General features: G+C 41.2%; 1 protein-coding gene across 16 annotated transcripts in view; it reads right to left on the bottom strand.

Moving 5' to 3' along the window:
• Positions 1-18168, bottom strand: part of LOC143273511 (cell adhesion molecule CEACAM5-like) — a 386206-nt gene that overhangs the window by 199566 nt on the left and 168472 nt on the right. For 2 of the 16 annotated variants that reach the window (XM_076573591.1, XM_076573588.1), the window contains exons 10-13: positions 12383-12781; positions 2360-2471; positions 1961-2132; positions 1714-1765 (exon numbers count right to left, since the gene is read on the bottom strand). The exons of 11 other annotated variants lie outside the window; for them this stretch is intronic. In XM_076573591.1, the coding sequence (XP_076429706.1) occupies positions 1754-1765; positions 1961-2132; positions 2360-2471; positions 12383-12781 (695 nt within the window). In that variant the 3' untranslated portion in view covers positions 1714-1753. The remainder of the gene's footprint in view (positions 1-1713; positions 1766-1960; positions 2133-2359; positions 2472-12382; positions 12782-18168) is intronic. 3 more of the 16 variants (XM_076573600.1, XM_076573598.1, XM_076573601.1) reach the window with 2 other exon arrangements.

Here is an 18168-nt window from a genome sequence, read left to right as displayed (position 1 = left end):
GAGACTTTAGAAGACAGCACCCAGCCCACTTTAATATGGAGCCTATGGTCCCTGGCCATTGTCTATTCTCACTCCTTGAGGGCCTTTCAACTGCAGTGGCTCTTTGGCCAATGTCCACCCTCACTGTAGAGCATGCCTCCCATCATTCTCTAAGAAACCTGCCAGTCTCCTACACGATAGGATGTCTCTTGTCTGAATCCATCTGCCAGACTACAAGGGACTGGTATGCTGGGCAGAGGAGGGGTCAGAGTGAGATCCCAGAGCCTGCACTTATGACTGGTTGGAATGGAGTCTTTCCTTTGAAAGTCAGAGCAGGTCCAGATGAGCAGAGACAAGGGAGAGGGGTGTGGCCCTTCCTCCTTTGGGTCTGTGCTGGGAACTACACAGGGGTTAGCTCACCCACACCTGTAACCTCTTTTCTAGTGGGCAGAATGCAGGTGAGCAGGCTAAGGGTGAGAGAGGTGCAGCTCCTTGTCTGATGCAGGAGGAACTAAGGACACACAGTTGTGGCTCTGAGTGTCCCCATCTCTCCAGAGACTTCTGAGAGGAAGCAGACAGTGAAAGTGGCAGTGCTTACCTCATTAGGAGAGTTGTGAAGTGACCTGGGGAAGCAACAGAAGAGTCCCCAGAGCATGGAAGTACAAAGCTCATCTGAGACTTGTGATTTGTAGCCGAAGGAGGCAGCAGGAAGTAGTAGTAGATGTGGGGTGAGGGTTGAAGGGGGTGATGCCCAAGTTCAGTTACAGGATTTGCATCCTCCAGAGTCTGTTTCACAGACCTAGCTTATTAGGACCAGAGGAGAGCTAACAAGGACAAAGACCTGGATTATTTAGTTCAGGAGTTCTCCAAGTTCACAAAGCCTTGATTATCCTTTCCTCAGTGGTATTTGTGACTGACATGTTCCTATGACAAAGAGGAGCACAGTGGTCCTTGCAACCAGACTCACATAGTAGAGAGTCCCCCTAAGGGAGAATGAATGCCCACAACCTTCACATACAGCAGGGAAGGCATTAGGTTCAGGAACTTGCTCTTGGACATGTGGATCCCTCATGCCAGCCTAGCCTAGGTGAACTGAGTGTCCCTCCAGCACTGACTTGGTCTCCTGTGGCTGGAAAGAGGGTGAGGACCTACAGAACCTGAGGGCTGGTGTTGTGCAATATTTGTTTAACAATGTAAAGATGTGTTGTGTTTGTATAACTAAGTAAAGATGTGTTGCTGTTTTACCCAAGGCAACAGAATTGTCTAAGAAAAAGCTGAATGGCTAATAGTGAGGGAGGATATATAGGTGAGACATCTAGGCAGGAGAGTAAGTAGGAGGAGGTATTTAGGCTTAAAAAAGAAAGAAGAAAAGAAGCCAGGGAGATCTGGGGTCAGACAGACAGATGGGAGGAAGCAGGAAAGTAGGACATACAGAATTAAAGAAAGGTTAAAAGGCCTGAGGCAAAACATAGAAGAATAGAAACAGTTTAAATTAAGGTAAAGGAGCTAGTTACACAAGCCTCAGCTAACACTGAGCATTCATAATTAATAATAAGTCTCCATGTCTTTATTTGGGAGCTACTTGGTAGCCTAAAGAAAATGCCAGCCAGAGGCTGGGAAGAGAAGATCTACTCTGTAAGTCAGACAGGAGACAGTGGCTGGTGTCCAGGATGCTGTGGAAGGACGGGCAGGTGGTGAGACCTTTGATTCCCGAGGGTCAGTGCCTTTACTTACTGTGGGTAGATGGGTCCAGTTGTCCTCACTGAGCATGCTCTTAGTTCTTGTCCTAAAGAAATGGGAGACATTGTCACTGTTGTTTGGTTCCTCAGTTGGGAAGGACCCTGGGAGCCAATGTTTCCTGGGAGCTGCCTGGTGTCATTGCTGTGTGTTCACAGCAATGGTGTCATGGCTGCCACTGCCTTTCTTGGTGCTGCCTCTTTTTTGAATCTAACCAGCCCCTCCTAGCCTTTGATCCTTTTACCCCATCATATTTGCTGTTTTCTAGCTGGTGCTGTGGGTGGTAATTTGGTTGAGAATTTACTTTTGGCTTCTTTTCCTTTTGAGGTTTCACATTTGAAGCTGCTTTTGAGGTTTTATTGAGGTTGGTTGGCTCATTGTCCTCTTGTTTAATATTGTTCTCAATTTGTGGCTCCCTGGTGAAAGATGAAGTCATTTTATCTCCAAACTTCACAAGGAAAGAAATGACCATGACCAACAGACAGTGGGGTACAGGACATAGGAAGGCAGTGATATGAGGCACACAGCACACACATAGCAAAGAGAAGAAGATGGAGTCCAGACACAAAGTGAAGGAAGCCTCTTCCCTTTCCCGAGCATGGAGGGAATGGAAGAGTAGGTGGAAGGGTGGAAAACACTTCACCTGCCATGATGTCTGCGCCACAGGAAAACCAGTACAAATATTACTGCAATCAGCCCCATCAGACATTGGGCAATAATGCCAATAATACTCTGTAATGAAAGTCGACGTCCACCTGTCATGGACAGAAAAGAGAAGAAGCATCACAATAAATTCATCCTCACTGAGCAAGTGACAAGAACTCTCTGAATGTGTCTGACATCTGTTTGTTCCTTTGGGGAGTGCACTTTCTGTGAGAAGGTAGATTAGGAGAGGTGAGGCAATAAGCAGGGTATTCTCTCCTAGTACTCCTGTAAGGACTGTGTTTCTAGACTGGACATCTATCTTCCTTCAAGTCCTTGCCTGTGGCAGGTGGGGAGAGAGTGTGTTTTAGGCTGCAGTCTAATTCATATCCACTCTGGCAGTCCTTGGAAGGATCTGAAGATGGGAGAATGTCACATAGCAATTTTTACATTAACATTACAGTTTTTTCATGATCACATCTTTTTCTCATTGTCCTAATTGTTGTAGATGTAAATATTCACCACTCTGGTTCCTGTGGTCAGGTGTTATCTGAAAGACTATTGAGGCTCCATACCCAGAAAGTCCTATCCCTTGGCCCCATCCATGGAACACAGCTGGTCCCCGTGAACCCCCACCTAACTCTGTCCCAGTTGCTGGCCAGCAGGCAGGGCTGCTTTGTGAAGGCCCCTCCCTCACCAAGACCCCCTACCAGACCCTGCAATCTACACACCCTTCCCCCATACCCATCCCCCTGAGACCCCAGCCACTTCCTAAGGCATGGAAACCAAGCCGGCAGCCCTCATTGAACAAAGAGCTATCATTGGAACAAGAGTAACCTCCTGAGACAGGGAATCTGCCAGCCCTCATTAGACCAAGAGTGGCTTTTTGAGACGTAGGATCTGCCACTTCTCATTGGACCAAGACAGGCTTCCTGAAACAGAGAATCTGTATTCTCTGACTAGACCAAGAGCCCTAATAAAACCGAGAGTGGCTCTGTGAGTCACAGAATCAACAAGCTTGGGTTCACCCAAGAGCAGCTCCCTGAGAAACAGAATCTGCCTGCTCCAAATGAGACCAAGTACTAATATTGGACCTAGAGGGGCCCCCTGAGACACAGACACAACAAGCACAGAGTAGAACAATACCAACTCACTCAGACACAGCAACCTCTTATGTCTATTAGAGGAGGAGATGGGCAGATGTCAAGGAAAAAATACATAGAACAACATAAAGAGCAATACAGCATCACCAGAACCTAGCCCTCCTCCAACAGCAAGCCCTGAACATCACAAAGTAGAAGAAGCAGAAGAAAGCAACCTTAAGAACAGCATCATGAAGATGCTAGAGGACTTTCAAGAAAAAATGAAATTGAGGAAAAAACAAACAAAAAATTGGAAGAAATCAATAAAGAACTACAGGAAAAGACAAATAAAAAATGTGGAAGAAAGCAATACATCCCTTAAAGAAAACCAGAAAAAGCAATTAAACATGTGAGGGAAACAATTCAAGACCTGAAAAGGGAAATAGAAACAATGAAGAAGACAGAAATAGCCGGGCGGTGGTGGCGCACGCCTTTAATCCCAGCACTTGGGAGGCAGAGGCAGGCGGATCTCTGTGAGTTCGAGGCCAGCCTGGGCTACCAAGTGAGTCCCAGGAAAGGCGCAAAGCTACACAGAGAAACCCTGTCTCGAAAAACCAAAAAAAAAAAAAAAAAAAAAAAGACAGAAATAGAGGGAATGCTGGAAATAGAAAATCTGAGTAAACAAACAGGAAACACAGATGCAAGCATAACCAACAGAATACAAGCATTGGAAGAGAGAATCTCTGGTGTAGATGATACAATAGAGGAAACAGATTCATCAGTCAAAGAAAATACCAAAGCCAAAAAAGTCATAACACAAAATGTCCAGGATCTGTGATAACATGAAAAGGCCAAATCTAAGAATAATAGGGATAGAAGAAGGAAAAGAATACCAACTCAAAGGCACAGAAAATATATTCAGCAAGATCATAGAAGAAAACTTTCCAAACTTAAAGAAGGAAATAGCTATGAAGATAGAAGGAGCCTGTAGAAGACCAAACAGACTAGACACTCCCAAATATCCTCTTGCCACATAATAATTACACAACTAAATCTACAGAATAAAGAAAGAATATTAAGAGCAGTAAAAGAAAAAGGCTCAGTGACTTATAAAGGCAAACCCATTAGAATGACACTCAGTTTCTCAATGGAGACTTTGAAAGCCAGAAGAAGCTGGACAGACATAATGCAGACACTAAGGGAAAATGGATGCCAGCCTAGAATAATATACCTAGCAAAACTTTCAATCACCATAGACGGAGTGAACAAGACATTTTAAAATAAAACCAGATTAAAACAATACCTATCCACAAATCCAGCCTTACAAAAAGCACTAGAAGAAAAATTCCAACCTAAGGAAGTCAGATACACACACGAAAATACAGGCAATAGATAACCCCCAGCAGCAAAGCCCAAAGAAGAGAAATACACACTCACTAACTACCAAAATGTAACAGGAACTAACAATCACTGGTCATTAATATCCCTTAATATCAATGGAATTAATTCACCTATAAAAAGACACAGACTAATAGAATGAATACAAAACAGGACCCATTTCTCTGCTGCATACAAGAAACACACCTCAATTTCAAAGAGAGATACTACCTCAGAATAAAAGACTGGGAAAAGTCTTACCAATCAAATGGTCTTAAGAAGCAAGCTTTTATAGCTATTCTAATATTCCACATAATAGACTTGAAACTAAAATCAATCAAAAAAGATGAAGAAGGACTTTATATACACATCACAGGAAAGATACACGATGAGGAAGTTTCAATTCTGAACATTTATGCCCCAAATACAAGGGCACCCACATATGTAAAGAAGCATTACTAAAGTTTAAATCACACATAAAACCCTACACATTAATAGTGGGAGACCTCAACACCCCACTCTCACTACTGGACAGATCTGCCAAATCGAAACTTAATGGAGAAATAAGGGCCTTAACTGATGTTATAAATCAAATGGATTTAATCAATATCTAAAGCACATTCCGCCCTAACAAAAAAAGAATATACTTTCTTCTCAACACCCCATGGAACCTTCTCTAAAATTGACAACATACTGGGTCACAAAGCAAACCTCTACAGATACAAAATAATTGGAATAACCTCCTGTATTCTATCAGACCACCATGGTTTAAAGTTAGATTTCAACAACAACAAAAATTACAGAAAGTCTACAATCTCATGGAAACTGAATAATGCTCTACTGAATCACTAAAGGGTAAAGGAAGAAATAAAGAAATTAAAGACTTCCTAGACAGCAGTGAAAATGAATATACTACATACCCAAACTTATGGGACACTATGAAAGCAGTGCTAAGATGAAAATTCATAGCACTAAATGCCCACATAAAGAAGTTGGAGATATCTCACACTAGTGACTTAACAAGACACCTGAAAGCTCTAGAACAAGAAGAAGCTAAGTCACCCAGGAGGAATAGATGCCAGGAAATAATCAAATTGAGAGCTGAATAAAATAGAAACAAAGAGTTCAATAAAATAGAAACAAAGAGAATAATACAAAGAATCAATGAAACAAAGAGTTGGTTCTTTGAGAAAATCAGCAAGAAAGACAAGCCCTTATCCAGACTACCAAAAGGCAGAGAGAGAGCATCCAAATTCAGAAAATTACAAAGGAAAAGGGAGACATAACAACTGACAATTAGGAATTACAGAGAATCATTGGGTCATACTTCAAAAACCTGTACTCCACAAAATTGGAAAATCTAAAAGAAATGTACAATTTTCTGGACAGCTACCACATACCTAAATTAAATCAGGAAGAGATGAACCATTTAAATAAACCACTAACACTTAATGAAATAGAAACTATCATTAATAATCTCCCAACCAAAAAAAAGTCCAGGACCAGATGGTTTCAATGCAGAATTCAACCAGATCTTCACAGAAGAGTTGTTAATATCAATACTCTTTAAATTGTTCCACACAATAGAAACCGAAGGAATGTTACCAAACTCCTTCTATGAGGCTACAGTTACTCTGATCCCCAAGCCAAACAAAGATGCAATAAAAAAGGGAATTACAGACCAATCTCCAACATGAACATTGAAACAAAACACTCAATAAAATACTGGCAAACAGCTCCAAGAACACATCAAAACAATTGTCTACGTTGATCAAGTAGGGTTCATCCCAGAGATGCAAGGATGGTTAAACAAATGAAAGTCTGTCAATATATTAAAACCATATGAACAAACTGAAAGAAAAAATACCACATGATCATTTCACTAGATGCTGAAAAGGCCTTTGACATAATCAAACACCCCTTCATAATAAAGGTCTTGGAGAGATCAGGAATGCAGGGAACATACCTAAACTGAATAAAGGCAATTGATAGCAAGCCAAGAGCGAACATCACAGTAAACGGAGAGAAACTCAAAGCAATTCCACCAAAATTAGGAACAAAACAAGATGGTCCGCTCTCCCCATATTTATTCAATATAATACTTGAAGTTCTAGCTAGAGCAATAAAACTACAAAAGGAGATCAAGTGGATAAAAATTGGAAAGGAAGAAGTCAAACTTTCACTATTTGCAGATGACATGATAGTATATATAAGTGACCCCAAAAATTTAACCAAGAACTCTTACAGCTGATAAACACATTCAGTAATGTGGCAGGATACAAGATTAACTCAAAAACATTAGTAGCCTTCCTATATACAAATAACAAATGGGCTAAGAAAGAAATCAGAAACATCACCCTTTACAAAAGCTACAAATAATATAAAATACCTTGGGGTAACTCTAACTAAGCAAGCAAAGGACCTGTATGACAAAAACTTTAAGTTCCTGAAGAAAGAAGTTGAAGAAGATATCAGAAAATGGAAAGACTTCCATGCTCATGGATAGGTAGGATTAACATAATAAAAGTGGAAGCCGGGCGGCGGTGCACACCTTTAATCCCAGCACTCGGGAGGCAGAGCCAGGTGGAACTCTGTGAGTTCGAGGCCAGCCTGGGCTCCAGGAAAGGCGCAAAGCTATGCAGAGAAACCCTGTCTCGAAAAACCAAAAAAAAAAAACAAAAACAAACAAACAAACAAAAAAAAAACATAATAAAAGTGGAAAACTTACCAAAAGAAACCTAAAGATTCAATGCAATCCTCATCATATCCCAACACAATTCTTCACAGACCTTTATAGAACAATACTCAACCTCATATGGAAAAACTAAAAAACTCAGGATAGCCAAAAGAATCCTGCACAATATAACAACCCCTAGAGGCATCATGATCCCTGACTTCAAGCTCTATTATAGACCTACAGTAATAAAAACAGCTTGGTACTGGCATAAAAACTGACACATGGACCAATGGAACCGAACTGAAGACCCTGACATTAATCCAGACACCTACGAATAGATGATTTTCAACAGTGAAGCCAAAAGTATACAATGGAAAAAAGAAAGCATCTTCAAGAAATGGTGCTGGCATAACTGGATGTCAACATGTAGAAGACTGCAAATAGATCCATATCAGTCACCGTGCACAAAACTTAAGTCCAAGTAGATCAAAGACCTCAACATAAATCCAGTTACTCTAAACCTGATAGAAGAGAAAGTAGGAAGTAAGAGAATTGTAGCTTGAGCTTTTTCCAGTCCTGTCTGGCCCACAGTCAAGATAAATCTCTCTCACCTGCCAATCACGCAGGCACTCAGACCCAACTGAGTAAAAACACAGAGACTTATATTGCTTACTAACTGTATGGCCGAGGCTGGCTTCTTGTTATCTAGTTCTTATATCTTAAATTAACCCATATCTATTAATCTATAAGTTGCCATGTGGCTGGCAGCTTATTGGTATCTTTACATGACACTTTCCATGGCAGCAGCTGGCAGTGTCTTTCTACTCAGCCTTCCTGTTCCCAGCATTCTCTTCTCTGCTTGTCCCACCTATACTTCCTGCCTGGCTACTGGCCAATCAGTGTTTTATTTATTAACCAATCAGAGCAACACATTTAACATACAGAACATCCCACAGCAGAGAAGAAGAGAAAGTCTTGAACGTATTGGCACCAGAGATCACTTCCTAAATATAACACCAGCAGTACAGACACTGAGACCAACAATTAATAAATGGGACCTTTTGAAACTGAGAAGCATTTGTAGGGCAAAGGACACAGTCAATAAGACAAAATGACAGCCTACAGAATGGGAAAATATCTTCATCAACACCACATCTGACAGAGAGTTGATATCCAGAACATATAAAGAACTCAAGAAATTAGACATCAAAATACACAACAGTCCAATTAAAAATGGGCTATAGAGCTAAACAGAGAATTCTCAAGAGAAGAAGCTCAAATGGCTGAAAGACATCTGCAGTGACCCACATGGCCTGTGACCCAGAACTGCCGAGGGATGTCGAGATTAAGGAGCACTCAGGACACACCGTGGTTTTTCATTCAAAGAGAGCCCATTTATTGACTATCCATCAGCCTTATATACCTTGCTACTTCCTACTCTCCAAGGGGTCAGGTTCCCATCCGCATCCCAGCAGCTCAGCCAGACAGAAAGACCACAAGCAGAGAGCTGATTCTTGAGACAATGTTCCAGCAATAGCTATATCATAAACATCCTGTGACTCACTGACACAGGAAAAGAGGAAGGACAAAAGGGCACCTTAGGGCAACTTAGGGCAAGCCAACAGGCTATGCACAAGCCCTGTTCAGAGTCTGCTGCCAACAGACATCCTTAGTCACCAGGGAAATGCAAATCAAAATGACTCTGAGATGCCATCTTACCTGTCAGAAGGGCTAAGATCAAAAACACTGAAGACAGCTTATGTTGGAGAGGATGTGGAGCAAGGGGAACACTCCTCCACTGTTGGTGGGAGTGCAAATTTGTATGGATATTTTGGAAATCAGTATGCTGCTTTCTGAGAAAATTGGGAATTGATCTCCCTTAAGACCCAGCTATACCACTCTTGAGAATATACCCAAGGATTGCTCAATCATGCCACAAGGACACATGCTCAATTATGTTCACAGCAGCATTATTTGGAATAGCCAGAACCTGGAAACAACCTAGATGCCCCTCAACTGAAGAATGGATAAAGAAAATGTGGTAGATATACACAATGGATTACTACTCAGCAGAGAAAAACAATGACAGCATGAAATTTGCAGGCAAATGGATTGAACTAGGAAAAAATCATCCTGAATGAGGTAACCCAGATTCAGAAAGACAAACATGGTAGGTACTCACTCATAAGTGGATACTAGATGAAAAACAAAGGATAAGCAGACTTCAACTCACAGCTCCAGGGAGGTTACCTAATAAAGAGGGCCCTATGACAGACATAGCATTGCCCAGTGATGGAGAAATGGATGGCATCTACATGATCAAGCTGGGGTTAAGAGGGGATAATGGAGGGCAAGGGTCAGGGCAAAGAGAGCTTAGGGGAGCAGGAGGTCCTACCTGGATCAGGAACAGAGTGGGAGAACAAGGAAAGAGATATCATGATAAATGAAGACACCATGGGAATAGGAAGATGCAGAGTGCTAGAGAGGTCCCCAGAAACCCACATAGATGACTCCACTCTAGAATACTGGCAATGGTTGAGAGGGTGCCTGAGCTGACCTACACTAGTGATGGGATGGCCAAACACTTAACTGTCATGATAGAACCCTCATCCAGGGACAATGGAAGCAGATGCAGAGATCCATGGGCAAGCCCCAGGTGGAGCTCCAGGAGTCCAATCAATGAGAGAGAGGAGGGATCATATGAGCAAGAGATATTGAGACCATGATTGGGAAAAGTACAGAGACAACTAGCCAAACTAGTAGAAACACATGAACTGTGTCCAATAGCCTAGGAATCCCCATGGAACTGGATTAGACCCTATGGATAAGTGAGACAGTTGTGTAGCTTGAACTGTTTAGGAGGACCCCAGGCAGTGGGACTGGGACCTGTCCTTAGTGTATGAGCTGGCTTTTTGGAACCTAGTGCCTATGCTGAGACACTTAGCTCAGTCATGGTAGAGGGAGGGGGGGATTGGACCTGCCCCAAATGTAGGTACCAGGCTCTGCTGACTCCCCAGGGAAGACCATGCCTTGGGGGTGATGGGAATGAGGGGTGGGTGGGGGGGAGGATGGGAGGTAGGAGAAGGGAGGACAGGGTTATGTGTTGTTGATATGTAAAACAAATAGAACATACCTTAAAAAAGAAAAGAAAAAATTTATAAAAATTCATTTCTTCTGGCTCTTTTGTATTTATTGGTGTGAAACAGAGTTGTCCTATTGAGTTACAGAACCTGGAAGGCATTCTTGCTGTCCATTTGACCCTCTGTGACCAGATGAGTTTTGATTACGTTGCTAAGATTGTTCAATGATAAATGAAAAATGTTACACAAGGGATGTTGGAATAAATGCGATATCCAGGTAAAAGAATGAAGTTAAGCCTTCACTAACAACATATACAAATCAGCTCTACACGAATCAAAGATCAGAGATGAAAGTCATCAGAATTTTAGGAGACAGGATGAAAGCACCTTGAAACTGGATTTTGATGGTATCTTTGTTATGATGCCAGATGCATCATATGGGCCTTTTGGCTGCTTATATGTCTCTACAGAAGATGCATGAATGGTACCTGAGGAGGACAGAAGAGGGTGTTGAATTCCTTGGAACTTCAGTTACAGATAGCAATAAGTTACCATGTGGGTGCTGGGAATTGAACCCCTGTCCTTTGGAAGAGATGCCAGGGCTCTTAACTATTGAGCTATCTCTCCAGTCTTATAAACCTATATATATATATATATATATATATATATATATATATATATATATATATATATATATATACACACATATATATATACACATACACACACACACACACACATACTACTACACACCAAAAAAACAGTTATTTTTAAAAAAAAGCATCTTGTGCAGGAATGTAGGAATGTCATGCTTCAAATATCAGCATGAGGTTAAGAAACTCAGTATATGGGCCACCAAGATGGCTCAATTGGGATGAGTGCTTGCCATACTCCCTCCCAGTACCTGCCCCTAACTGCCACACAGAAATAAATGCACAAACAAATGTGGACCAGTGAAATGGCTTAGCAGATAATGGGCTGGTTTACCCACCTAAGTTCAATCCCCTGTTCTTGGAGAACTGGCTAACACAAATTGTCCCCTGACCTCCACTTATGGGTTGAAACATGCACACAAAATGAATAAATATGCAAATGTAGTAAGAAACTCATTACAGGTCCTTTCTGTCTATGCATTTTATATTTATGGATCAAAACCTTGGAAACAAACTACTTGAAAAAGTATCTCTATGATGAAAAATGTATTGTTTCCTCCTCTCTGTGTCTTGTACTCAATAAGGCTAGTGTCTATGCAGTATTCATATTAGGCATTGGAAATAATCTAAAGAAGATCGGAATGTGTTGAAAGAAGTGTAGAGTACCATGAATGTTTTACTAGTTTCTGAATATTGACTGTGTGAAAGACTCAGACCCTAAACTCTTAATCACTTTGCATTTCTATTTGCTATATTGACATATATTGTTGTTAATATTGAGCAGGTCTCACAATGTAATCTGAGCTGGCCTTGTAATTCTGTTTCCTGCTTTGTGCTCTCTCTCTTTTGAGACAGGGTCTCACTATGTAGCTCTGACTAATCTGAAACTGGCTACAAAGACGAGGGTGGTTGGGAACTCATAGAGATCCAACTGTCTCTGCCTCTGGTGTGCTGGGGTTAAAGGCATGCAGCACTGTGCTCACCTTGCTTGGTGTTGTATCATGAGATTAACATGCATCCATCAACATGCTGGCTGTATTTGTTTCCTGAACAATGTTTTCCTCCTTGTGACTTTGACCCATTCTGCACTCTGTTGATAAAGAAACTGGGCCTAATTCCAAACACTGGAGTAAGAGGGCAACAGAGATCACTCACCTATTATGTCTAGCTCGATGGGGTGACTCCTCCTAGAACTGACTTGATTGGATACTTCACACTGATAGTCCCCAGAATCCTCAATCCTCACAGAGTCTATTTGGAGGGTTCGGTTGTTGTGGGACAGCTTCATCCTGTCTGTGAGCTTCACACTCTGGCCTTTGAAGAGCCAATGGATTGAGATCCCAGTGTTGTTTGACAAGCAGTTCAGGAACACAGAGAGCATATCTTTGACTGTGGTGTTGGTGACTTGGATGGAGGGTGGAGTCACTGGATCTGTGGATAAATAGTGGAGGGACCAGCGAGAGTCCTTCACCCTCAGAGATCTCAGCCAGTTCACAGGGCCCATAAAATGAAGGGGCCCTCTGCAATATTGCATGTTTGGGATCAAGATATGGTCTGTAGGGAGAGAGATGAAAATAACTCCTAACAAGATCACTCTCAGTGACCCTGACTCAGGGTATTTGTGTAGATTCCACACTGGGAGCCTCTTCAGCCCAAAAGCCCAGATATCTCACGGTTGTGAGGAATGTATTTCTGAAAGATTTTTGTGGGGATTCTTGCTCACACTTTCTGTGGTCAGGTCCCTCTTTTATGAAATAACCTACTGTTTATATTTAATTAAATAATTTGTCATGGGGTTAAGATGGCCCAGATAATCTTAAAGGTGTTAAAGGCTAGACCTCAGGACTTGGAGAAATCCCTAACTGAAGGATTTCTGTTTGTAGAAAAAAATTTATTTCCTGCCCCATGGATATGGATTAAATACTACAGAGAAGAAGTGAATAATCACAGTGCTGACCATAGCCTACAAGTCTAATCCTCAGTATTGATGTTGTTTGAGACAGGGTCTCAGTGTATAGTTCTAGCTTGCTTGGAACTTGCTATGTAGACCAAGCTCTCCTCCTACACATACTATCTACATGCCTCTCCATCCTCAGTGCTAGCATTAAAGATGTGTGACACCACACTCAGCTATTTGGTTTTTGGTTGTTGTTGTTGTTTTGGTTTTTCAAGACAGGATTTCTCTGTGTAGCTTTGTGCCTATCCTGGATCTTGCTCTGTAGACCAGGCTGGCCTTGACCTCACAGAGATCTGCCTGCCTCTGCCTCCTGCATGCTGGGATTAAAAGTGTGCCACCACTGCCTGACTGCTATTTTTTTTTTGTTTTGAAGCTTGAGAAAAATAAGCAAAAGAGCATCATCAACTGTCAATTTCATGATTCACCATGACTCAGAACAGGGCTCCAAGGCACCTTTCCACCCCCTCTTCCCATCCCATGGAGTCAGAACTGAGACAGGAGCAGACTTGGGAGCAGAGGTCTAGTGCCCATCTGTGGGGAATATTCTCCTCCAATTTGGAGAATAAGAATGGGAGCACACTTGAAAGCCCTAGGTGTTCCTTGTAGGTCATGGAGGTCATAAAATGAAAATGGAGGGGACAGGAAAGCTTGTGTTAGGCACAGAAAGAAATCTTGATCTTGAGGCTCTCCTAACCATGGAAAGTCCCTCACACAACCTAAGGCTATCCAAGACTGGGATAACCTCCTCCTCACACTGCAAGCTGTGGTGGTATTGTGTTCCCCAAAATATTGAACACCCTAATAAACTTATCTGGGTTCAGAGACAGACCAGCCACTAGATACTAAGGCTAAAAAATGGTGGCACTCACACCTTTAATCCTAGCACTCCAGAGGTAGAAATCCCTCTGGATCTCTGTCAGTCAAGGTCACATTTGAACTGGCCAGACAAGGGGACACACACCTTTAATCCCAGAAAGTGAGCCTTTCAGTCCCAGGGAGTGGTGGTAGAAAGCATGAGGACCAGAAACTAGAAGCATTTGGCTGGTTAAACTTTCAGGCTTCTAGCAGCACAGTTCAGCTGAGAGCCACTGGGATATGAGGACACAGAGGCTTCCAGTCTGAGGAAACAAGATCAGCTGAGAAGTTGGCCAGGTGAGGTTATCTGTGGCTTGTTCTTTCTCTCTGATCTTCCAGTGTTCACCTCAATAACTGGCCTCAGGTTTGATTTAATTAATAAGACCTCTTAAGATTTCTGCTACATCTGGCGCCCAAAGTTCATGGTATGAATTCATGAAAAAACTGCTTGCCTGTGGCCTTGTGGACCCCAGCTCAGGCCCAAGCTACCCTCAACCAGTTGTGGTGAAGGACACTGGTTGGATTTACTGAAGGAGGCAGAGGCCGGAGGATCCTGAGTTTGAGGCCAGCCTAGGAGACTTGGGAGAAACTTGGGCCTGGGCTGAACCACAAACAGTAGTGGGACCATGGAGGCAAAAGCTACGGCTCCGAGTTGCTGGCTCCTTCTTATCCTATTGGTCACTGCAGTGATGCCACTAGCTGGAACAAAAGGTTTACCGTTGCTCGTTCAGAGAAGAATAGCCAGGACCATCATGTTACAAGAAAGCATAGGCAAAGTTCAGTTTGGAAAAGTTTGGCAAGACAAATGGTGGGGAGAAATTGCTGTGAAGATTTTCTCTTCTAGGGAAGAACGTTCATGGTTGGGAGAGACAGACATTTATCAGACTGTGATTACTCCAAACCGCAGAGGAGGCACAAATAAATTAAATAAATAAATAAATAAATAAATAAATAAATAAATAAATAAATAAATAAATAAATAAATAAAAAATGTCTGCCGGAAACATGACCACACCTAACAGTGTCTTTGAAATCTTCTAAAAGATGATAGGATCCCACAATGATGATTCCACGTGGACTATGATAAAACCATTAAGCTGATTAACACCATGGAAAGATCAACTTGAGACTACAAATTGTTTAGGACAATTTCCAGATGGCTAGCTGAGATGATCCTGCCTGACAGACTACTTGAGCAAGGACTTGTGATAAGCCCTGCATTTTCCCAATATGCAGAAACTGAACAAATGATATAGGACTTGACAATTAACCCCGAAACTTTCTTTTCAGGATTCCTTAAAGATGTCTTCACTCCTAGAAAGCAGGAAGTAATTTTAAGAAAACAACACCCACATTCCCAAGAGTTGGAATGGGATGTTTTTGGTCATTTAATGAGTTTGGGATATTGTTATTGTTTATGACAGTTGGCTACAAGTTGTTAATTGTTAATGGTCAGGAAAAAAGCTGAACAAGAAGATTAGATTCAGAGTTTTTGTTTAAAAAAAAAGAAATGAGATAGATCATTGATCTATTCTGAGAAAAAAGATAAATAATAGGAATAATGGGTAGATCACTGCATCTACACTAAAAAGGAAAAGGGGAAGATATAAAAATGACAAAACGTGGATTACTGAATCTACTATGAAAAGAAAAAAATACTTTTAAACAGGAACTACTTGTTTTAAATAAGATAAGTAATGAAAATTTTTTGTCTGAATTTGTCAAATGTTATTGGACTGGACATTGTTATATATTAATGGAGTTTTTTTGTCTGAATCTGTCAAATGTTAATGCACTAGACATCATTAATGTAATATTGACTGTGTATATTGTATATACTTATTGGATATAATTTTTCATGTATTAGTTATAAGCTTTTTTAAATTTTAGACAAAAAAGGGGAAATGTGGTGGTATTTTTTCCCCAAAATATTATACACCCTAATAAACTTATCTGGGGTCAGAGACAGAACAGCCACTAAATACAAAGGCTAGAAAAATATGGCCCTCACACCTTTAATCCTAGCATTCCAGAGGTAGAAATTCCTGTGGATCTCTGTCAGTTCAAGGCCACACTGGAACCGGCCAGGCATGGTGACACATGACTTTAATCCCAGAAAGCAAGCCTTTAATCCCAGGGAGTGGTGGTAGAAACCAGAAAGGTATAGAAGGCGTGAGGACCAGAAACTAGAAGCATTTGGCTGGTTAAGTTTTCAGGCTTCTAGCAGCACAGTTTAGCTGAGAGCCATTGGGATGAGGACACAGAGGCTCCCAGTCTGAGGAAACAAGATCAGCTGAGAAGTTGGCCAGGTGAGGTTAGCTGTGGCTTGTTCTGTCTCTTTGATCTTCCAGTGTTCACCTCAATAACTGGCCTCAGGTTTGATTTAATTAATAAGACCTCTTAAGATTTCTGCTACATCTGGCGCCCAAAGTTCATGGTATGAATTCATGAAAAAACTGCTTGCCTGTGGCCTTGTGGACCCCAGCTCAGGCCCAAGCTACCCTCAACCAGTTGTGGTGAAGGACACTGGTTGGATTTACTGAAGGAGGCAGAGGCCGGAGGATCCTGAGTTTGAGGCCAGCCTAGGAGACTTGGGAGAAACTTGGGCCTGGGCTGAACCACAAACAGTAGTGGGACCATGGAGGCAAAAGCTACGGCTCCGAGTTGCTGGCTCCTTCTTATCCTATTGGTCACTGCAGTGATGCCACTAGCTGGAACAAAAGGTTTACCATTGCTCGTTCAGAGAAGAATAGCCAGGACCATCATGTTACAAGAAAGCATAGGCAAAGTTCAGTTTGGAAAAGTTTGGCAAGACAAATGGTGGGGAGAAATTGCTGTGAAGATTTTCTCTTCTAGGGAAGAACGTTCATGGTTGGGAGAGACAGACATTTATCAGACTGTGATTACTCCAAACCGCAGAGGAGGCACAAATAAATTAAATAAATAAATAAATAAATAAATAAATAAATAAATAAATAAATAAATAAATAAATAATAAAAATGTCTGCCGGAAACATGACCACACCTAACAGTGTCTTTGAAATCTTCTAAAAGATGATAGGATCCCACAATGATGATTCCACGTGGACTATGATAAAACCATTAAGCTGATTAACACCATGGAAAGATCAACTTGAGACTACAAATTGTTTAGGACAATTTCCAGATGGCTAGCTGAGATGATCCTGCCTGACAGACTACTTGAGCAAGGACTTGTGATAAGCCCTGCATTTTCCCAATATGCAGAAACTGAACAAATGATATAGGACTTGACAATTAACCCCGAAACTTTCTTTTCAGGATTCCTTAAAGATGTCTTCACCCCTAGAAAGCAGGAAGTAATTTTAAGAAAACAACACCCACATTCCCAAGAGTTGGAATGGGATGTTTTTGGTCATTTAATGAGTTTGGGATATTGTCATTGTTTATGACAGTTGGCTACAAGTTGTTAATTGTTAATGGTCAGGAAAAAAGCTGAACAAGAAGATTAGATTCAGAGTTTTTGTTTAAAAAAAAAGAAATGAGATAGATCATTGATCTATTCTGAGAAAAAAGATAATTAATAGGAATAATGGGTAGATCACTGCATCTACACTAAAAAGGAAAAGGGGAAGATATAAAAATGACAAAACGTGGATTACTGAATCTACTATGAAAAGAAAAAAATACTTTTAAACAGGAACTACTTGTTTTAAATAAGATAAGTAATGAAAATTTTTTGTCTGAATTTGTCAAATGTTATTGGACTGGACATTGTTATATATTAATGGAGTTTTTTTGTCTGAATCTGTCAAATGTTAATGCACTAGACATCATTAATGTAATATTGACTGTGTATATTGTATATACTTATTGGATATAATTTTTCATGTATTAGTTATAAGCTTTTTTAAATTTTAGACAAAAAAGGGGAAATGTGGTGGTATTTTTTCCCCAAAATATTATACACCCTAATAAACTTATCTGGGGTCAGAGACAGAACAGCCACTAAATACAAAGGCTAGAAAAATATGGCCCTCACACCTTTAATCCTAGCATTCCAGAGGTAGAAATTCCTGTGGATCTCTGTCAGTTCAAGGCCACACTGGAACCGGCCAGGCATGGTGACACATGACTTTAATCCCAGAAA

The sequence above is a fragment of the Peromyscus maniculatus genome, chromosome 1, assembly GCF_049852395.1.
Source record: "Peromyscus maniculatus bairdii isolate BWxNUB_F1_BW_parent chromosome 1, HU_Pman_BW_mat_3.1, whole genome shotgun sequence".
Classification (NCBI taxonomy): domain Eukaryota; kingdom Metazoa; phylum Chordata; class Mammalia; order Rodentia; family Cricetidae; genus Peromyscus; species Peromyscus maniculatus.
This window is presented reverse-complemented; position numbering and strand designations above follow the sequence as displayed.